This window comes from Mustelus asterias, chromosome 6 (assembly GCF_964213995.1).
Source record: "Mustelus asterias chromosome 6, sMusAst1.hap1.1, whole genome shotgun sequence".
In the NCBI taxonomy this organism is placed as follows: domain Eukaryota; kingdom Metazoa; phylum Chordata; class Chondrichthyes; order Carcharhiniformes; family Triakidae; genus Mustelus; species Mustelus asterias.
The window spans coordinates 140,197,668-140,221,300 of record NC_135806.1 but is presented as its reverse complement, the minus strand read 5'-3'; the positions used below and the strand labels follow the sequence as shown (position 1 = coordinate 140,221,300).

The 23,633-nt window shown below is 47.4% G+C and overlaps 2 protein-coding genes across 3 annotated transcripts in view; both read right to left on the bottom strand.

Annotated features, from left to right (window-relative positions):
- Positions 1-23,633, bottom strand: part of LOC144495190 (uncharacterized) — a 984,403-nt gene that overhangs the window by 595,403 nt on the left and 365,367 nt on the right. The window lies entirely within an intron of this gene.
- Positions 19,835-23,633, bottom strand: part of ggt6 (gamma-glutamyltransferase 6) — a 48,295-nt gene continuing 44,496 nt past the window's right edge. For both annotated transcript variants that reach the window (XM_078215213.1, XM_078215214.1), the window contains one exon: positions 19,835-21,753. In XM_078215213.1, the coding sequence (XP_078071339.1) occupies positions 20,501-21,753 (1,253 nt within the window). In that variant the 3' untranslated portion in view covers positions 19,835-20,500. The remainder of the gene's footprint in view (positions 21,754-23,633) is intronic.

Genomic DNA, 23,633 nt, shown 5'->3' with positions numbered 1-23,633 from the left:
TTAAATAAATAAACAATTCAATTAATCCAATTAATCTCTTACCAGCACTGCTGCTTTTCAATCACCCCTCTCAGCTTGCTCCAGTGGATCAATGAGGGGGAACCTCCCAGGTAACTGACTTTTAAAGTTAAAATAAAAACCCTTCCCAGACTCCTTTGCTGCCCACTTCTAGTTTTCACTTTAAACTTGAAAAACTGCTGTTAAAGTAAAGGCCAAAAAAATACACACACTAGCTGACTAATTAAATAAATAAACAATTCAATTAATCCAATTAATCTCTTACCAGCACTGCTGCTTTTCAATCACCCCTCTCAGCTTGCTCCAGTGGATCAATGAGGGGGAACCTCCCAGGTAACTGACTTTTAAAGTTAAAATAAAAACCCTTCCCAGACTCCTTTGCTGCCCACTTCTAGTTTTCACTTTAAACTTGAAAAACTGCTGTTAAAGTAAAGGCCAAAAAAATACACACACTAGCTGACTAATTAAATAAATAAACAATTCAATTAATCCAATTAATCTCTTACCAGCACTGCTGCTTTTCAATCACCCCTCTCAGCTTGCTCCAGTGGATCAATGAGGGGGAACCTCCCAGGTAACTGACTTTTAAAGTTAAAATAAAAACCCTTCCCAGACTCCTTTGCTGCCCACTTCTAGTTTTCACTTTAAACTTGAAAAACTGCTGTTAAAGTAAAGGCCAAAAAAATACACACACTAGCTGACTAATTAAATAAATAAACAATTCAATTAATCCAATTAATCTCTTACCAGCACTGCTGCTTTTCAATCACCCCTCTCAGCTTGCTCCAGTGGATCAATGAGGGGGAACCTCCCAGGTAACTGACTTTTAAAGTTAAAATAAAAACCCTTCCCAGACTCCTTTGCTGCCCACTTCTAGTTTTCACTTTAAACTTGAAAAACTGCTGTTAAAGTAAAGGCCAAAAAAATACACACACTAGCTGACTAATTAAATAAATAAACAATTCAATTAATCCAATTAATCTCTTACCAGCACTGCTGCTTTTCAATCACCCCTCTCAGCTTGCTCCTTCGTTATCCACGGCTGGTTATCCCTTTTCTTACAGTCCTTCTTTATCACCGGAATATATTTTTGCTGAGTACTGAAAAAGATCTCCTTAAAAATCCTCCATTGTTCCTCAACTATCCTACCTACCAGTCTGCTTTCCCAGTCCACCCTAGCCAATTCAGCCCTCATCCTATCGTACTCCCCTCTGTTCAAGCAGAGGACATTGGTTTGGGACCCTACTTTCTCCCCCTCCATCTGCACCAGAAATTCGACCATAGTGTAACTCCCTCAACACTGACCCTCTGACGTGCGGAACTCCATCAGAGCTGACTTTCTAACAGTGTAGAACTGCCACAGTACAGAACCTCTGACAGTGCGGTACTCCTTCAAGACTGACTCTCTGACAGTGCAGCACTCTCTCAGTACTGACCCTCTGACAGTGCGTCATTCCCTCAGTACTGACCCTCTGACAGTGCAGCACTCTCTCAGTACTGACCCTCTGACAGTGCGTCATTCCCTCAGTACTGACCCTCTGACAGTGCGAAACTCCCTCAGTACTGACCCTCTGACAGTGCGAAACTCCCTCAGTACTGACCCTCTGACAGTGCGAAACGCCCTCAGTACTGACCCTCTGACAGTGCAACACTCCCTCAATACTGACCCTCTGACAGTGCAACACTCCCTCAATACTGACCATCTGACAATGCGACACTCCCTAAGTACTGACCCTCTGACAATGCGGCACTCCCTCAGTACTGACCCTCTGACAGTGTGGCCCTCCCTCAGTACTGACACTCTGACAGTGCGGCACTCCCTCATTACTGACCCTCTGACAGTGCGGCATTCCCTCAGCACTGACCCTCTGACAGTGCGGCACTCCCTCTGTACTGACCCTCTGACAATGCGGCACTCCCTCTGTACTGACCCTCTGACAGTGCGGCACTCCCTCAGCACTGACCCTCTGACAGTGCGGCACTCCCTCAGTACAGACCCTCTGACAGTGCGGCACTCCCTCTGTACTGACCCTCTGACAGTGCGGCACTCCCTCACTACTGACCCTCTGACAGTGCGGCACAACCTCAGTACTGACCCTCTGACAGTGCGGCACTCCCTCAGTACTGACCCTCTGATACTGCGGCATTCCCTCACTACTGACCCTCTGACAGTGCGGCACTCCCTCACTACTGACCCACTGACATTGCGGCACTCCCTCAGTACAGACCCTTTGACAGTGCGGCACTCCCTCATTACTGACCCTCTGACAGTGCAGCACTCCCTCAGGACTGACCCTCTGACAATGCGGCACTCCCTCAGTACTGACCCTCTGACAGTGTGGCACTCCCTCAGTACTGACCCTCTGACAGTGCGGCACTCCCTCACTACTGACCCACTGACATTGCGGCACTCCCTCAGTACAGACCCTTTGACAGTGCGGCAGTCCCTCACTCCTGACCCTCTGACAGTGTGGCACTCCCTCACAACTGACCCTCTGACAGTGCGGCACTCCCTCAGTACTGACCCTCTGACAGTGCGGCACTCCCTCATTACTGACCCTCTGACAGTGCGCCACTCCCTCAGCACTGATCCTCTGACAGTGCGGCATTCCCTCAGAACTGGCCCTCTGACAGTGCAGCACTCCCTCAGTACTGGCCCTCTGACAGTGCAGCGCTCCCTCAATACTGACCCTCTGACAGTGCGACACTCCCTCAGTCATGATGTTCTGACAGTGCGGCATTCCCTCAGTACTGGCCCTCTGATAGTGCAGCACTCCCTCAGTACTGACCCTCTGACAGAGCGGCACTCCCTCAGGACTGACCCTTTGACAGTGCGGCGCCCTCTCAGTACTGACCCTCTGACAGTGCGGCGCCCTCTCAGTACTGACCCTCTGACAGTGCGGCACTCCCTCAGTACTGACCCTCTGACAGTGCGACACTCCCTCAGTACTGATGCTCTGACAGTGCGGCACTCCCTCAGGACTGACCCTTTGACAGTGCGGCACTTCCTCAGTACTGACCCTCTCTTTGGTTTAGGTACATTGGCCATGCTAAATTGCCCCTTCGTGCCCCAGGATGTGTATGTTAGTGGGATTATCAGGGTAAATATGATGATTTCGGGAATAGGGCCTGGGTGGGATTGTTGTCGGTGCCGACTTGAGGGGCTGAATGGCCTTCTTCTGCACTGTCGGAAGTTACAGAAGGACATAGATAGGATGCAAGACCGGGCGGACAAGTGGCAGATGGACTTCAACCCAGGTAAATGTGTCGTGGTCCATTTTGGTAGGTCAAATGGGATGAAGGAGTACAATATAAAGGGAAAGACTCTTAGTGCTGTAGAGAATCAGAAGGACCTTGGGGTCCGGGTCCATAGGACTCTGAAATCGGCCCCACCGGTGGAGGAGGTGGTTAAGAAGGCGTATGGTGTGCTGGCCTTTATCAATCGAGGGATTGAGTTTAGGAGTCCGGGGATAATGATGCAGCTATATAAGACCCTTGTCAGACCCCACTTGGAGTACTGTGCTCAGTTCTGGTCGCCTCACTATAGGAAGGATGTGGAAAAGATTGAAAGGGTGCAGAGTAGATTTACCAGGATGTTGCCTGGATTGAGTGGCATGCCTTATGAGGATAGCCTGAGGGAGCTCGGTCTTTTCTCCTTGGAGAGACGAAGGATGAGAGGAGACCTAATGGAGGTGTATAAGATGTTGAGAGGCATAGATCGGGTGGACTCTCAGAGGCTTTTTCCCAGGGTGGAAATGTCTGCTACGAGAGGACACAGGTTTAAGGTGCTGGGGGGTAGGTACAGGGGAGATGTTAGGGGTAAGTTTTTCACACAGAGGGTGGTGGGCGAGTGGAATCGGCTGCCGTCAGTGGTGGTGGAGGCAAACTCAATAGGGTCTTTTAAGAGCCTCCTGGATGAGTACATGGAGCTTAATAGGATGGAGGGTTATAGGTAGGTCTAGAAGGTAGGGATGTGTTCGGCAAAACTTGTGGGCCGAAGGGCCTGTTTGTGCTGTAGTTTTTCTATGTGTCTATGTTTCTAAATAACGGAATTCCATCTTAAAGTAAAGTTAAAGTTTATTTATTAGTCACAAGTAAGGCTTACATTAACACTGCAATGAAGTTCCTGTGAAATTCCCCTCGTCGCCACACTCAAGCACCTATTTGGGTCAATGCACCTAACCAGCACGTCTTTCAGACTGTGGGAGGAAACCGGAGCACCCGGAGGAAACCCACGCAGACACGGGGAGAATGTGCAGATTCCGCACAGACAGTGACCCAAGCCGGGAATCGAACCCAGGTCCCTGGCGCTGTGACGCAGCAGTGCTAACCACTGTGCCACCACATCTACATAGAATTACGTAGTTGTTGCAGCACAACAGGAATTCAGCTCCACAGATCTGTCCAGTGTTTCTTCCCTCAAGAGACACAATGGACATGATTGTCAGTGCACGACAAATCCAGGAAAAGTGCAGGGAGCAGCATCAACCTCTATGCATGGCCTTCTTCGATCTCGCAAAGGCCTTCGGCTCTGCTAACCGCGAGGGATTTTGGAACGTTCCTCCTCAAATTCAGCTGCCAGCAGAAATTTATCAGCATCCTCCACCTGCTCCATTCAAGCCGTGATCCTCACCTGCGGAACCACCACAGACCCAATAGGTGTGAAAACTGAGGTCAAACCCGGCTGCATCATCGCACCAACAATCTTCTCCAGTTTCCTCTCTGAAGCACTCCATCACCTTGCAGCTCCCTGCTGGAGTGGAGCTAATCGACAGGACTGCAGGGAAGCTGTTCAATCTCTAACGACTTCAGGCCAGAACCAAGACCACCCCGATCCCAGTCACCAAGCTGTGGTACGCAGACAATGCCTGTGTGCCGCAGCAAACTACCCAGCCTTCAGGAGAACAGTGACCACGACACCACACAACCCTGCCACAGCAACCTCTGCAAGACGTGCCAGATCATCGACACGGATGCCATCATCTCACGTGAGAACACCATCCACCAGGTACACGGTACATACTCTTGCAACTCGACCAACATTGTCTACCTGATATGATGCAGGAAAGGATGTCCCGAGGCATGGTACATTGGGGAGACCATGCAGACGCTACGACAACGGATGAATGAACACCGCTTGACAATCACCAGGCAAGACTGTTCTCTTCCTGTTGGGGAACACTTCAGCGGTCACAGGCATTCGGCCTCTGATCTTCGGGTAGGCGTTCTCCAAGGCGGCCTTCACGACATACGACAGCGCAGAGTCGCTGAGCAGAGACTGATAGCCAAGTTCTGCACACATGAGGACGGCCTCAACCGGAATCCTGGGTTCATGTCACGCTATCTGTAACCCCCACGACTTGCCTGGGCTTGCAAAATCCCACTAACTGTCCTGGCTGGAGACAATACAAATCTCTTTAACCTGTGCTTAACCCTCTGTCCACTCACATTGTCTGTACCTTTAAAACTTGATTACCTGTAAAGACTCGCATTCCAACCATTATTTTGTAAATTGAGTTTGTGTCTTTATATGCCCTGTTTGTGAGCAGAACTCCCACTTACCTGACGAAGGGGCAGCGCTCCGAAAGCTAGTGGCTTTTGCTACCAAATAAACCTGTTGGACTTTAACCTGGTGTTGTGAGACTTCTTACTGTGTGTGCACACACTCAGAGGCCCAACTACAAATCTTTGCCAACAAATTCACTGAGGTGTACAAGAGGATGGGCCTCAGACTAAATATCCGGAAAATAAAGGTTCTCTATCAAGCTGCTCCTGCCAAACAAAACTGTCCTCTGACCATCAAGATCCACGCTGAGCTCCTGGACAATACGGATCATTTTCCGGGAGCCTCCCGTCGAAGCGGGCAGACACTGACAACGAAATCCAGCATCGACCCCAATGCGCCAGTTTGTGGACACCTGAGAAGCAGAATGTTCAAAGCCCGACACCTCAAATCCAGCACCAAGCTCGTGGCCCACAGAGCAGCCTTGGACCTCACCCTCCTGAATGCATCAGAAACATGGACAATGTCCAGCATACACCTCAAATCCCTGGAGAAATATCACCAACGTTGCCCCCGCAAAATCCTGCAAATCCACTGGCAGGATAGGCGTACCAATGAGAGTGTTCTCTCCCAGGCAACGATCCACGGCATTGAGGCACTGGTCACCCGTGACCATCTGAGATGGGTGGGCCACATTGTCCGCATGCCTGACACAGGATCCCATAAACAAGTGTTCTACTGAGATCTACAATGGCAAGTGCTCACTAGGAAGGCAGCACAGTGGCACAGTGGTTAGCACTGCTGCCTCCCAGTGCCAGGGACCGAGGTTCAATTCCAGCCTCAGGTCACCGTCTGTGTGGAGCTTGCACATTCTCCCCGTGTCAGCGTGGGTTCCCTTCAGGTATTCCAGCTTTTTCCCACATTCCAAAGCTGTGCAGATTAGGTGGATTGGCCACGCTAAATTGCCCTTTAGTGTCGAGGGATTAGTAGGGTAAATGTGTGGGGTTGTGGGAGTAGGCCCTGGGTGGGATTGTTGTCAGAGCAGGCTTGATGGGCCGAATGGCCTCCTTCTGCACTGTCGGGATTCTATGAAACGCTATAAGGACATTCTGAAAGCCCAACTAAATAAGTGCAACATCCACTGACACGTGGGAATCGTCTGCCCTCGAACACACAAACTGGAGAAGAAGCATTCGTGATGGCAGACAATGCCTGTGTGCCGCAGCAAACTACCCAGCCTTCAGGAGAACAGTGACCACGACACCACACAACCCTGCCACAGCAACCTCTGCAAGACGTGCCAGATCATCGACACGGATGCCATCATCTCACGTGAGAACACCATCCACCAGGTACACGGTACATACTCTTGCAACTCGACCAACATTGTCTACCTGATATGATGCAGGAAAGGATGTCCCGAGGCATGGTACATTGGGGAGACCATGCAGACGCTACGACAACGGATGAATGAACACCGCTTGACAATCACCAGGCAAGACTGTTCTCTTCCTGTTGGGGAACACTTCAGCGGTCACAGGCATTCGGCCTCTGATCTTCGGGTAGGCGTTCTCCAAGGCGGCCTTCACGACATACGACAGCGCAGAGTCGCTGAGCAGAGACTGATAGCCAAGTTCTGCACACATGAGGACGGCCTCAACCGGAATCCTGGGTTCATGTCACGCTATCTGTAACCCCCACGACTTGCCTGGGCTTGCAAAATCCCACTAACTGTCCTGGCTGGAGACAATACAAATCTCTTTAACCTGTGCTTAACCCTCTGTCCACTCACATTGTCTGTACCTTTAAAACTTGATTACCTGTAAAGACTCGCATTCCAACCATTATTTTGTAAATTGAGTTTGTGTCTTTATATGCCCTGTTTGTGAGCAGAACTCCCACTTACCTGACGAAGGGGCAGCGCTCCGAAAGCTAGTGGCTTTTGCTACCAAATAAACCTGTTGGACTTTAACCTGGTGTTGTGAGACTTCTTACTGTGTGTGCACACACTCAGAGGCCCAACTACAAATCTTTGCCAACAAATTCACTGAGGTGTACAAGAGGATGGGCCTCAGACTAAATATCCGGAAAATAAAGGTTCTCTATCAAGCTGCTCCTGCCAAACAAAACTGTCCTCTGACCATCAAGATCCACGCTGAGCTCCTGGACAATACGGATCATTTTCCGGGAGCCTCCCGTCGAAGCGGGCAGACACTGACAACGAAATCCAGCATCGACCCCAATGCGCCAGTTTGTGGACACCTGAGAAGCAGAATGTTCAAAGCCCGACACCTCAAATCCAGCACCAAGCTCGTGGCCCACAGAGCAGCCTTGGACCTCACCCTCCTGAATGCATCAGAAACATGGACAATGTCCAGCATACACCTCAAATCCCTGGAGAAATATCACCAACGTTGCCCCCGCAAAATCCTGCAAATCCACTGGCAGGATAGGCGTACCAATGAGAGTGTTCTCTCCCAGGCAACGATCCACGGCATTGAGGCACTGGTCACCCGTGACCATCTGAGATGGGTGGGCCACATTGTCCGCATGCCTGACACAGGATCCCATAAACAAGTGTTCTACTGAGATCTACAATGGCAAGTGCTCACTAGGAAGGCAGCACAGTGGCACAGTGGTTAGCACTGCTGCCTCCCAGTGCCAGGGACCGAGGTTCAATTCCAGCCTCAGGTCACCGTCTGTGTGGAGCTTGCACATTCTCCCCGTGTCAGCGTGGGTTCCCTTCAGGTATTCCAGCTTTTTCCCACATTCCAAAGCTGTGCAGATTAGGTGGATTGGCCACGCTAAATTGCCCTTTAGTGTCGAGGGATTAGTAGGGTAAATGTGTGGGGTTGTGGGAGTAGGCCCTGGGTGGGATTGTTGTCAGAGCAGGCTTGATGGGCCGAATGGCCTCCTTCTGCACTGTCGGGATTCTATGAAACGCTATAAGGACATTCTGAAAGCCCAACTAAATAAGTGCAACATCCACTGACACGTGGGAATCGTCTGCCCTCGAACACACAAACTGGAGAAGAAGCATTCGTGATGGCACCCATCACCCTGAGCGTCACCGAGTGGAGAGACAAGCGCAAACAGCAGAGTGCAGAATCTCTCACCCACCCACCTCACCCATCACTACCCACCCCACATGTGGCAGAGTCTGCCGCTCCAGGTTTGGACTATTCAACCGCCGCAGAACCCATCTCCCTGGGGTGAAAGCAAATCTTCTTCTGGCCCGTGAGACTGCCAAAGGCTAAGACTCCATCTGAGCCTCCTCCAACCTTACTTCATCTCATCACCCTCCATACCTTTTCCCCTCATTCACTTTTCTAGCTTCCCTTTCAATTAAAAATGAGAAGACAAGAAGGTCATTTTAATAATAGTCAAATCAGCCTAAAACTGAGAAAAGCCAATCAGCGGGAGACAGCAATGATCGCCACTCTTTACTCTTTCTTCATGCTGATGGGCTGCGTACTTCCAGCATTTCACATTTCCAGGAAGTGTTTCCTTTTATTAATTTTTAACTTATTACAGTGAGTGAGTGAGAGTTGAGGTTCTTACTCTGCCCAGCTTCAGTCGTGAGTAAAAGTTGGAGCATTAAATTATTTAACATAGTTTCAATACAGCCTTTATAAATGTTGCATGTTGAACACAATGGCCTATAGTTTACCATCAAAATAATGGTGAAGTGAGCAGTGTTCAGTATTATTTATGTACAAATGGTTTTAAGTTCTGTCCATTGCGAGCTAAGTGCCACTTTAACACATGGTGATTGTTAATTACCGCCAGTCAGCCTCGGTCACACTGAACATTCACTCTTACAAATGTGGAGATTTTAAAAACGCGAAATTAAAAATTGATGTTAGAAAAAAAAAATTTTGCTTTTAATCCAGTCTTCCTTCCCTCCGTTGCTGCACATGATTTAGCTTTTAAATTCACCCACTCTAATACTTCAACTGCTGATGGATTGATGTAGATTTGTTAAGGAAAGGCCATATACAATTGTCCAAGGAGACTCGATGATTCGAGCACGGTTCAGACTGTCAGAATAGTTACCGCACAGGAGGACATTCAGCCCACTATGAATGAGCAACTCATCGAATGCCCTTCTCCTGCCTTCTCCCCTTTGCCCTACAAAGTTTGTTCTCACTGGAACGACAGAGGTTGAGGGGAGACCTGATAGAAGTCTATAAGATTAGGAGGGGCATGGACAGAGTGGATAGTCAGAAGCTTTTTCCCAGGGTGGAAGAGTCAATTACTAGGGGGCACAGGTTTAAGGTGCGAGGGGCAAGGTTTAAAGGAGATGTACGAGGCAGATTTTTTACACAGAGGGTAGTGGGTGCCTGGAACTCGCTGCCGGGGGAGGTAGTGGAAGCGGATACGGTAGTGAGTTTTAAGGGGCATCTGGACAAATACATGAATTGGATGGGAATAGAGGGATATGGTCCCCGGAAGGATAGGGGGTTTTAGTTCAGTTGGCCAGCATGGTCGGTGCAGGCTTGGAGGGCTGAAGGGCCTCTTCCTGTGCTGTAATTTTCTTTGTACTTTTGTTCTAAAATCTTCCTTTGCAGTTGATGTAGTCCATGTGGACTTTAAGCAAGGCTTTTAACAAGGTTTCGCAAACAAGGCAGGTCATAAAAGTAGGAGATCATGGGATCCATAGACAAGTTGCATCCAAAATTTCTTCAGTGGCAGGAAGCAAAGGATGACGATTGGTGAGCATTTTTTGCAACTGGAAGGCTAATTCCAGCCTGATTTCATAGACCCGGGTACTAGGATCCTTGCTTTTCATAATCTCACCCATTGATATATATACATACAGTCAGGGGACATCATTTGAGAAGTTTGTAGATGATATAAAAATTGGACACGGAGTTGATAACCAGGAAGGAGGCTTAGGACTGCAGGGTAATACCAGGTGCATAAAAAAATGGCAAAGTAAATTCAATCTAGAATTATCAGGGCAAAGGAGGTTACTGAAAAGTGTTGGGGAACATGGTGCATTTCCATAGATCATAGCAAATAACAGGATAGGTAGATAAAGTGCTCTAGAAGGCTTATAGGATATTATCCTTTATTAGCCAAAGCCCAGAACATAAGAGCAGAGGTAAAGCTAGAACAGGATAAAACCGGAGTTAGATCACAACTGGAACACTGCATAAAGTTCTGATCATTGTATTGGAACTGAAAACTGAAATCACATGGGATTCGGGGTGGGCTGGCTAGATGGATACAGAACTGGCTTGGTCATAGAAGGCAGAGTAGCAGTGGAAGGGTGTTTTTCAGAATGGAGATCTGTAGCTAGCAATGTTCTGCGGGGATCAGTGCAGGGACCTCTGCTGTTTGTAGTATATATAAATGATCTGGAGGAAAATGTGAGGTCTGGTTAGTAAGTTTGCAGATGACACTAAGATTGGTGGAGTTGCTGATAGTGCCGGGGATTGTCAAAGGACACATCAGGATAGAGAGAGATAGGAGACTTGGGCACAGAAATAGCAGACTGAGTTTAATCCAGACAAATGCGAGGTGATGCATTTTGGAGGATCAAATTTAGGTGTGAATTATACTGTAAATGGCAGAACCCTTAGGAACATTAACATACAGAGGGATCTGGGCGTGCAGGTCCACAGTTCTCTAAAAGTGGCAACACAGGTGGCCACGGTGATTAAGAAGGCATATGACATGCTTGCCTTCACTGGCCGGGGCATTGAGTACAAGAGTTGGGAAATGATGTTGCAGCTATATAAAGCATTGGTTAGGCCGCGTTTGGAGTATTGTGTGCAGATTTGGTCACCACACTACCAGGATGTGGAAGCTTTGGAGAGAGTGCAAAGAAGGTTCACCAGGACATTGCCCTGGTCTCGAGGATGTATGAGGAGAGGTTGAATAAACTAGGATTGTTTTCACTGCAAAGACAGAGGCTGAGGGGAGACATGGTAAAGGTCCACAAAATTTTGAGGCATAGATAGGGTGGATAGTCAGAGGCTTTTTCCCAGGGTGGAAGTGTCAATTACAAGAGGGCAAGGATTCAAGGTGAGAGGGGGAAAGTTTAAGGGAGACGTGTAGAGGAAATTTTTCACGCAGAGCGGTGGGTGCCTGGAACGCGCTGCCAGAGGAGGTGGTGGAAACAGGCACATTAGCAACATTTAAGAGGCATCTGGGTGGGTACATGAATAGGGAGGGAACAGAGGGATACATTTGATTTGATTTATTATTGTCACATGTATTGGGATACAGTGAAAAGTATTGTTTCTTGCGCATGATGCAGACAAAGCATACTGTTCATAGAGAAGGAAACGAGACAGTGCAGAATGTAGTGTTACAGTCATAGCTAGGGTGTACAGAAAGATCAACTTAATGCAAGGTAAGTCCATTCAAAAGTCTGAAGCAGCAGGGAAGAAGCTGTTCTTGAGTCAGTTGGTACGTGACCTGAGACTTGTGTCTTTTTCCCGATGGAAGAAGGCGGAAGAGAGAATGTCCGGGGTGTGTGGGGTCCTTAATTATGCTGGCTGCTTTGCTGAGGCAGCGGGAAGTGTAGACAGAGTCAATGGATGAGAGGTTGGTTTGCGTGATGGATTGGGCTTCATTCACGACCTTTTGTACTTTCTTGCAGTCTTGGGCAGAGCAGGAGCCATACCAAGCTGTGATACAACCAGAAATAATGCTTTCCATGGTGCATCTGTAAAAGTTGGCGAGAGTCATAGCTGACATGCCAAATTTCCTTAGTCTTCTGAGAAAGTAGAAGCGTTGGTGGGCTTCTTAACTATAGTGTCGGCATGGGGGGACCGGGACAGGTTGTTGGTGACCTGGACACCTAAAAACTTGAAGCTTCGACTCTTTCTACTTCGTCCCCATTGATGTAGACAGGGGCATGTTCTCCTTTACGCTTCCTGAATACGATGACAATCTCCTTCATTTTGTTGACATTGAGGGAGAGATTATTGTTGCCGCACCAGTTCACCAGATTCTCTATCTCATTCCTGTACTGTGTCATCATTGCTCGAGATCCGACCCACTACGGTGGTGTCGTCAGCAAACTTGAAAATTGAATTGGAGGAGAATTTGGCCACACAGTCGTCGGTGTATAAGGAGTATAGTAGGGCGCTGAGAACACAACCTTGTGGGGCACCGGCGTTGAGAATGATCGTGGAGGTGGTGTTGTTGTTGTTGCCTATCCTTATTGATTGCGGTCTGTGGTTAGGAAGTTCAGGATCCAGTCGCAGAGGGAGGAGCCAAGCCCCAGGCCATGGAGTTTTGAGATACGTTTTGTAGGAATAATGGTGTTGAAGGCTGACTAATAAATAGGAGTCTGACATAGGTGTCTTTGTTATCTAGGTGTTCCAGGGTTAAGTGTAGGGCCAGGGAGATGGCGTCTGCCGTGGACCTGTTGTGGCGGTTGGCAAACTGTAGTGGATCCAGGCAGTCCGGGAGGCCAGAATTGATTCGTGCCATGACTAACCTTTCGAAGCACTTCATAATGATGGATGTCAGGGCCACCAAACAATTGTCATTAAGGCACGCTGCCTGGCTTTTCTTTGGTACCAGGACGATGGGCATTTCTTTGTCCTACATGTTTCGTGGGAATAATGGTGTTGAAGGCTGAGCTGTGGTCAATAAATAGGAGTCTGACATAGGTGTCTTTGTTATCTAGGTGTTCCAGGGTTGAGTGCAGGGCCAAGGAGATGGCGTCTGCTGTGGACCTGTTGCGGCAGTTGGCAAACTGTAGTGGATCCAGGTAGTCCGGGAGGCTGGAATTGATTCGTGCCATGAGTAACCTTTCGAAGCACTTCATAATGATGGATGTCAGAGCCACCGGCCGATAGTCATTAAGGCACGCTGCTTGGTTTTTCTTACGTACCGGGATGATGGTCATCTTCTTGAAGCAGATAGGGACCTCAGATTGTTGTAAAGAGAGGTTGAACATATCTGCGAATACCCCCATGAATACAGACTGAGTAAGGGCAGTAGGTTTGCTTTAAAGTTTAGTTGGGGCATCATAATTGGCACAGGCTCTGAGGGCCGAAGGGCCTGTTTCTGTGCTGTACTTTTCTTTGTTCTTTAAAAGGATGTGAATGCACTAGTGAGGATAGAGAGATTTACAAGGATGTTGCCAGCAATGGAGTATTTTAACTACGAGGAAAGTTTGGATAGTTGAGGGGTGTTTACTGTAGAACAGTGGAGACTGAAGGGCTAATCAATTATGAGGGGCCCAGATACAGTGGATTGTAAGGACCTACCATTAGCAAATAATGTTCTTGCATAGAATACTGGTTTAAAAAAATCTTTATCTAAATGAACAAGGCATTCATAAATAGATGACATGGTTTCAAGGTGACCAAGACTGAGAAATACTTATTCTAGGATACATGACATTTCAAAGAGACAGAATGAAAAGGAAGGGGAAGCCCTGATAACATAAGGTGACATTGTGATAATACTGTGCCTTTAAGAAATATATGTATATCATAGTTCTTGTTAGGGGTATGTTTAGAATGTGTTTTGCAAGGTGCTGATTTGTCTAGCCAAACCTCTAAATTGGGTGCTGGGAGCAGAGAATAAGCACTCATTTTAGACCTGGAATGTTTGTTTTAAGCTGGGCTAATGCATGTGTGTTTACTTGGGTCTCCCGTGGGGGTTTCAGTGCAGAGTTTTAATTAAGTTGATTGACAGGGACAGTCATGTGCTTAATGGGAGGAGCTAAGCTTGGAGGGAAGAAACACTTTCAGTTTCATTTTAAAACACAAGCAGTTGCTGTTTGGACTGCTAGAAGAAACATGTGCCTCTCTATCTCTCTTATCAGAGGTGTTCTGAAAGCTCTCGGACTGTTAGCCTGATATAAGCAATGTGATATATGATACATGCTTGCATTTTTGCCAAGTTTAAAGAGGGTGTTTAAGTCTATAACAGGAATATTGCTTGAATTGGAACTCAGTGGAAGGGTGGCAGTTAAGAATGGTATATTCAACTGTGTTGTTAAATAAAATTTGTTTTGATAAATGCTTCTTGGTGTGGCAGCAGAATCATGTCTGGAGTGAAACATCATACCCTCACATTAATGCCAAAATAGTAAATTGTTGGGGTCCAGTCTGACTTCATAACATTAAGGTCTTGGGTGTCAGTAGATCCGGAAATAGAATCAGAATGGATGGGAATTAGGATTAACAGGGATCAGAAAATATTGATGGGAGTAGCTTATTGGCCGGGAGTAGTTTATAGGCCTTCTAGCTGTAGATAAACAATTCGACATAAGATTAAGTGAGAAATAATGAGAGATTGTAACAAAACCAATGTGGGAATCATGGTGAAATTTAACCTTCTTATAGACTGGACAAATCAAATTGACAAAAGTTGCCTGGAAGGTGAGTTTCAAAAGTGCTTGTAGAAACACAAACAGAAAATAGGACGAGTAGGCCATTTGGCCCTTCGAGCCTGCTCTGCCATTCATGATCATGGCTGATCCTCGATCTCAAAGCCATACTCTGGTTCTATCCCCATACCCCTTGAGAGTAGAGAAAACTATTTTCTTCTTAAATATATTCAGAGACTTGGCCTTCTATAGTAAGGAATTCCACAAGTTAACAGGTTCTGCCATTCTGTATTTTCCAACTGAACTGTTAGCTTCAAATTTTTCCACTTTATACTGCATCTGCTTTGCATTTGCCCCTCACTCAACTTGTCCAAATCACCCTGAAGCCTCTTAACATCCTCCTCACCCCCACATTCCCACATAGTTTTGTGTCATCAGCAAACTTGGAAATATTACCTAGTTTTGTGTCATCAGCAAACTTGGAAATATTACATTTTGGTTCCCTAATCCGAATCAGTGGATGTATACAGGATCCAAGCACTGATTCCTACGGAACCCCAATAGTCACCATCTCCAAATTCAAAGGAGATCCATTTATTCCTGCTCTCTGTTTTCTGTCTTGTGGGACTTTATGAAAAGGTTCCTGAAAATCCAAATATATCACATATACTGGTTCTCTCCTCTCTATTCTACTAGTTACATCCTCAAAACACTCCGGTAGGTTAGTCAGACATGGTTTCCCTTCCATAAATTCATGTTGATTTTGTCTATTCCCAATGATATTTTCTAAGTGTCCTGTTATCACATCCTTTATACACCTATGACAACTTTCAAAAATAAGATGTTATGGAACCAATTAGGGACAAATCTACTTTGGATCTTGTGTTGTGTAACGAGGCAGGGCTAATTAGTAATCTCATCATAAAAGATCTTCTGGGGAAAAAAATGATAACACAATATTTTTAAAATTAATTCATGAGATGCGGGCATCACTGGCTCGGCCAGCATTTATTGCCTATTCTTAATTTCCCTTGAGAAGGTGGTGGTGAGCTGCCTTCTTGAACCGCTGCAGTCCATGTGGTGTAGGTACACCCACAGTGCTGTTAGGGAGGGAGTTCCAGGATTTTGACCCAGCGACAGTAAAGGAACATTGATATATTTCCAAGTCAGGATGCTGAGTGACTTGGATGGGAACCTCGAGGTGGTGGTGTTCATAGAAAGAAATCATAGAAACCCTACAGTGTAGAAAGAGGCCATTCGGCCCATCGAGTCTACACCGACCACAATCCCACCCAGGCCCTACCCCCATATCCCTACATATTTACCCGCTAATCCCTCTAACCTACCCATCTCAAGACACTAAGGGGCAATTTTAGCACGGCCAATCAACCTAACCCTGTTCCCAGGGTGTTTGTTGCCTTTGTCTTTCTAGGTAAGTGGTTGTTGAATTGGAAGGTGCTTTTAAAGGCATCTTGGTGAGTTGTTGCAGTGCAACTTGTAGATGGTACACACATCTGCCACTTTTCATCAGGAAAAATTTTAAGTTCATTTATTAGTGTCACAAGTAGGCTTACATTAATACTGCAATGAAGTTAGTGAAAACTCCCCTAGTCGCCACACTCCGGCGCCTGTTCGGATACGCTGAGGGAGACAATCCACCTAACCAGCACGTCTTTCAGACTATGGGAGGAAACCTACGCAGACAGGGGGAGAGCGCGCAGACTCCACAGACAGTGACTCAAGACGGGAATTGAACCCAGGTCCCTGGGCTGTGAGGCAGCAGTGCTAACCACCGTGCCACAAGTGAATGTTTGTGAAAGGGGTAGCAATCAAGCTGCTTTTGTCCTGGATGGTGTCGAGCTTCTTGAGTGTTTTTGGAATTTCACTCATCTGGGCAAGTGGAAAATATTCCATCAAACTCCTGACTTGTGCTTTGTAGATGGTGGACAGGATTTGGGAGTCAGGAGGTGAGTTACTCGCTGCAGTATTCCTAGCCTCTGACCTGTTCTTGTACAGTAAGAAGTCTCACAACAACAGGTTAAAGTCCAACAGGTTTATTTGGTAGCAAATACCTGTTGGACTTTAACCTGGTGTTGTGAGACTTCTTACTGTGCTTACCCCAGTCCAACGCCGGCATCTCCACATCATGACTGTTCTTGTAGCCAGAGTATTTATATGGCTAGTCTAGCTCAGTTTCAAGTCAATGGCAATCCCCCAAATGTTGATAGTGGGGGATTCAGTGATGGTCCATGGAGATTGATGGTCATTGCCTGGCAATTGTGCAGCGTGAAAATTACTTGCCACTCATCAGCCCAAGCCTGAGTGTCGTCCAAGTCTTGTTGCATATGGGCACAAACTGCTTCAGTAACTCTAGAGTCATGAATGGTGCTGCACATTGGGCAATAAGTGAACAGTCCTGCTTTTGATCTTATGATGGAAGGAAGATCATTGAGGAAGCAGCTGAAGATGGTTGGGCTTAGAATACTAGACTGAGGAACTCCTGCAGCGATGTCCAGGAACAGATTACTGACCTCCAACTCTTCCGGGTATGGCTCCAACCAGTTGAGAGTGGCATGGCATGGCAGCAAAGTGGTTAGCACTGCTACCCCACAGCGCGAGGGATCTGCGTTCGATTCCCAGCTTGGGTCACAGTCTGTGTGGAGTTTGCACGTTCTCCCCATGTCTGCGTGGGTTTCCTCCGGGTGCTCCGGTTTCCTCCCGCAGTCCGAAAGACGTGCTGGTTAGGTACATTGACCCGAACAGGCGCCGGAGTGTGGCGACTAGGGGATTTTCACAGTAACTTCATTGCAGTGTGAATATAAGCCTTACTTGTGACTAATAAATAAAATAAACAGTTTTCCCCCTTATTCCCCTTGCTTCATTTTTCTAGTGTTTCATGCTGCTATATTAAGTCAAATACAGCCTTGATATCAAAAACACTTTCACCTCGCCTCGAGTTCAGCTCTTTTGTCCATGTTTGTACCAAGGTTGTAATGAGGTCAGGAGCTAAGTGGCTCTGGCAGAGCCCAAACTGAGCAGTGAGCAGGTTATTGGTGAGTAGGTGCTGCTTGATAGCACTGTAGACAAACCCACCACTTTACTGATGATCAAGAGTAATTGGCTGGGATGGATTTGTCCTGCTTTTTGTGGACAGGATGTGGAGATGCCGGCGTTGGACTGGGGTAAACACAGTTACAACACTGCTTATTTTAAACCTGTTGGACTTTAGCCTGGTGTTGTTAAGACTTCTTATTTTGTGGACAGGACATACCTGGGCAATTTTCCATATGGCTGGGTAGATGTCAGTGTTGTAGATGTACTGAAAGAGCTTGGCTGGGGATGCAGCTAGTTCTGGAGCATAAGTCTTTGGTACCATTGCCAGAATGTTGTTATTGGCCCACAGCCTTTGCAGCCCGGTAGCACAGTGGTCAGCACTGCTGCTTCACCTCACCAGGGACTGGGGTTCGATTCCCGGCTTGGGTCACTGTGTGTGTGTGGAGTCTGCATGTTCTCCCCATGTCTGCGTGGGTTTCCTCTGGGTGCTCCAGTTTCTTCCCACAGTCTGAAAGACGTGCTGGTTAGGTGCATTGGCCCGAACAGGCGCCAGACTCTGGCGACTAGGGGATTTTCACAGTGACTTCATTGCAGTGTTAATATAAGCCTTACTTGTAACCAATAAATAAACTTTATCTCTTGATATCACGTGGAGTGGATCGAATGCGATGCTGGAGACTCCAGGAGGAGCCCGAGATGGATCATCCACTTGGCACATCTGGCTGAAGTGCCTCAGCCTGGTCTTTTTCACTGATGCACTTACTTGGTGGGATGAGGTGAATACATTTACACTGCACCATTTATGATCTTAGGGCACCCCAAAACCAACAAAGCACTTTCTGAAGTGTAGTCACTGTTGTAACGTTAGATAGTCAACAACTATTGTGCACACAAGTTCCTCTAGAGAGCAATGAGATAAATGACAGATAATCTGTTTCATCAAAGTGACACTAATTAAATACATGCTCGTTCTGACACTAGGGAGAACCCCCCGACTCTTGTTCCAAGTGCTGTAGGATTTTTTAATCATCCAAAGGGGCAGATGGGGCTTGGGTTTAACATTTCATTCAGAGAGAGTTGCATTGGAAGTGTCGGCCTATATTTTGTGCTCAGGTCTCTGGAGTGTTCCCATCTCAGAGGCGAGAGTGGTACCAACTGAGCCACAGCTGAGACACTCTGTCAATAACACTCAGAATGAAATAGGTATCTGGTTCCAAGCACAACACTCCGAGAAGACAATGCGTGCTGATCTTCAAAAATCAATCCTTTCGAAATGTAAAAGGACAGGCAGAAGTGTGATTATAATTGTTTCGACAAGGAGATTCAGCCCTTTGCTGAAGTGATTAATCGCGGATGTTATATAGTGTTCTAGGCCAATGGCATCATTCAATGCCATTAAATGCGAAAAGCAGCTCTCTGGGCTCTTGTTCAATAAAGCTGCAGTGCACACAACACAAATCAATTAGTATTCCGCACCATCACATCCAGAAGTCTTGTACAACAGAAACTCTGATGCAACGTCATCTGCCAAAGAGCTTCCCAGAGAAAACTTTGACCGAGACACCTCCATAGACGCTTCAATGAAATCCCTTCTCTGCAGTTCACCAGAAGACATATGATTTGGAAGGAGCCCCAATCAATGGAGTTCAATCCCCTGCCCCAGGGAAAATCCAATACCGACATATTTAAAAGTCCAGCATGGCCCCAGCGCAATCTGATCTGCCCAATTAGCCAGATCAAGGCTCGATGGATACATCATCAAACGGCACACCTCCCAGCTTAACGTAGTGCACCAAATCATCACAACCCACTGGGAGAAATAGATGAATACCCAGTCCCCCCGTCATTATAAAGAGGCAGTTTGATGTCTGGGTCCAAATTGGTGATAGCCCTGCATTGTCCGCGTGCTGAATGGTATTTCACATTCCCAGCATGTGCTTTTCATTTTTATTAAAAAAACATACATATTTCATTAACGCGGAACTACTGCATGTGTTTCCCAGGTCATCACAGTTAGCGCAACATCAGTACGTTTCATCCAAGTAGATTTGTTTTCCCCCCCCCGACCCCCACCCCCGAGGAAATGATGCATAAATTAAAAGACAGATTTACATTTCTAAAGCACCTTTCATAACCGTGGGACATCCCAAAATGCTTTACAATCAATGAAACGCTTTAGAAGCAGAGTCACTGCTGTGAGGTAGGAAATGCAGCAGCCAATTTGTGCACAGCAAGATCTCACAGACAGCAGAGATCACCGCCAGATAGCCTACTTTAGGGACTGATTAAGGGGTAAATGTCGGACAGGCACCAGGGAAACCTCCTCCCCTCCTGTACATCGAATATTGACCCCCCCCCCCCCCGCCCCCACTATTGGAACGATATTCTAATGAGAGTCTACATTGTGCGCTCAACTCTCTGGAGTGGGACATGAAACCACAGCTCAGAGGTGAGAGGGGTTACCCGCTGATGAATGGCTGACACCCAGGAATAGATTTCGGGAAGAGCAACAGAAGTAAAAGCTCCCAAATTCATTTAAGAAACACTGGATGGAAGGGGACAGGGAAGCAGGCGCTCTGTGCACTCATTCTGAACACAACAACCAACCTTCCACTGTGTTAATAACCGTCAGCATAAGAATACGTTTGTGGATGTCCAAAGGCACTTTTGTGGCCCAGGTGGGATTCGACCACAGTGACGGTCACACCTCCTGCTGCTCCACTCACCAGTTCCAGCTCTGGCTCTGCCCGCGACAGCAGTGTATACATTTCCGAATCCCTCTGCAGTCCAGAGGCGAGCTTTCGCAGGGAACCCCCCTCTCCGAGCTTCAGGTAAAAGTGGGGGCCAGAGACTGCCTCCTTTACCGACCTCTCGAAATAAACCTTGTTCAAAACCACTTGAGCGACAGTGAAGGGAGCGGAGGTTCCCCCTGTACCCGCGATGGCCACCAGATCATCCCCAGCTGTAACTCTCAGCACTGCCGGACTGGCCCAGTGAAGAACTCCAGAGGCTGTTCTCTCGGTGAAATCACTCAGGAAAAAGCCTGTGGAAGGAGAGAGAACCTTTGCCCCGAATGAGCTGTTGAGGGAGCCGACCATCACCAGAACATTGCCAGAAGCGTCAATTACTGTGACCTGACTGCCGGCCAGAGCTGTCTCCGTGGAGGGTTTGCTCTTGCTTTGTTTCTGCCCCAGGAAAGCGGGCAGGCTCCGGTAGACCTGCTGGGCTGCATTCAGAATATTCCGGTAAACAGTGGATGCATTTTCGGCACTGGAAACACTGGCCGGAGAGAGGCCAAGCTGTTTGGCCCGTTTGACCACCTGAGTCAGGACGTCCCCAGAGGTAGGAGGTGGTGCGACGTACAGGGAGAAATGGTCCAATTTGGTCACCAAAGGCTCACCCAGCGTGGCTCGCTGTTTGGTGACAGCCTCCACGAATGCTGACCGGCCTACCTCTGGTATGTCTCCAGCTAATTTCCAAGCAAGAGGTCCTGGAAAGGAGGCTTCTTCCATCTCCGCACTGACTTGCTCCAGAACATCGGCCAGCTTCCTGTTAGTGGCATTGGCACCCATTCCTTTCAGCTCCTGGGCCCGGTCGCAGAGGAGTGGGCACAGGTCGATCCCGTGTGCCGCTGCCTCTCTCAGAGCTCCGGCCAGGACGTGATCGATGAAGAAGCCATTTCTCGCCAGCTTCATGGGCCGTTGGAGCAGTTCAGCCCAGCCCAGGCTGCCATACTCACGGTGCAATAGGCGAAGGCCCTGAAGGGTTGACGGGACACCGTAGCTCAGGTTCAGAAACTCCACGGGAAAGGTACTTAGAGCCTTTGTTGTTCCTGAGGTCTTGTTGTAAAACACAGCTGAGATAACGCCACCTGCATCAAAAATATAAAGAGTCATAAACTGACCACATGCCACAAAGTCACCCAGAGCACTGACAATTACAGTGGGCAAGGTTCCCACCTCCGAGTCAGAAGATCATGAGTTCATGTCCCATTCCACGTGTGGTCTACACTTCCCGTAGCAGGTCTGTTGGTTCAGTACAAACTCCAGTTTCCCCTCACTGAAGGCTCAATTACCAGGGGTGATTGGTGGGAGGTTTAGAGGAAAAACCTTTTCACCCAGAGGGTGGTGGGCATCTGTAATTCAGTGTTTAGGCATGATGCTCCAATCACCATGACGTGAGGCAGACTTGGTGGATCAGCTGAGCTTCCCTTGTCCTTCAATTTCATCTGTCCTGAAACAACAGACCTGCTATGGGCCAAGGATGAGGGGAAGTGTAGACTGCACATTGTCCACAGATTGTACTATGGAATCAGTGTTCTAAGGAGGTCTTTCTTTAGTAGAGAATTTCAATCTAGCTTCTTTGGTGTGAATGCCTTCCTTCCCATGATGTAAACAATTGTAGTTATTGCCCATTCCTATTTGTGCTAAGTGGTGACATTAGAGAACCGCAAGAGCCTGAACTGGAGAGGACTAATATCCTGGCGGGGAGATTTGCTAGAGCCACTCGGGAGGGTTTAAACTAGTTTGGCAGGGGGGGTAGAACCCAAAGCAGTAGGGAGACAGAAGAGAAAGATGAGGACAGCACATAAGTTAAAGAGAGCACATTAAATAGTAAAGGCAGTGTCAGTAATCCTAGTACCAGACAGCTCAGGCAAAAGCAAGACAGGGAGCAAGGGAAGTCCAGATTTATTTCAATGCAACAGGCCTGGCGGGCAAGGCAGATGAACTCAGGGCATGGATGGGTACATGGGACTGGGATATTATAGCAATTATTGAAACATGGCTAAGGGAGGGACAGGACTGGCAGCTCAATGTTCCAGGGTACAGATGCTATAGGAAAGATAGAACAGGAGGTAAGAGAGGAGGGGGAGTTGCACTTTTGATTAAGGAAACATCACGGCCATACTGAGGGGGGATATATCCGAGGGTTATGTTCTCTGCATTGCTGGTCGGTTAACTATAAGGGTTACAGTACTTAACCATTTAGATTTTGTTCATGGGACATGGCTGGTGGATAATGAATGCCATATTAGCCAACACAACACCTGCCCCTTCACTCAACTGTTTACTCAGCACAGACATTTTAATCTGTACGATAAAGTTCTCAAAAGCTACAAGTGTTTTTTTTCCCTCAACTCTTAAGGGTTGACACTAAATATTGATGAGGAAACCAAGACAATTCCATTTTCTTCCTATCAAATACCGTAGCATCTATCTGAACAGACACAAGGAGCCTTTAGTTTAATGTCTTAATCCTGAACAAAGCGGCGATCCCTTAGTGAGTGCCAACCTAGGTTATGCGCTGGAGTGGGGCTTGAACACAAAGCCTCCCAACCCAAGGTACAAGTGTGCAACTGAATGTCACAAATGTTCAGCAGGACGCACATTTCTGGCACCCGCACAGTGGCCGAAAGGCCTCTTTCTAGGTTGTAAATTCTCTATGCTCTCGTGGTGAAGTGGACTATATCTGCTGCCACCAGACTTTTGAATGGACTTACCTTATATTAAGTTGATCTTTCTCTACACCCTAGCTATGACTGTAACAATACATTCTGCACTCTCTCCTTTCTTTCTCTATGAACAGTATGCTTTGTCTGTATAGTGCGCAAGAAACAATACTTTTTTTCACTGTATCCCAATACTTGTGACAATAATATATCAAATCAAATCAGAAGAAGTTTTACATACTTCTGGAGGTTTCATCACATAACCTCCCACCTCCAACTGTCCTGCCCCCAGTCAAACAGCC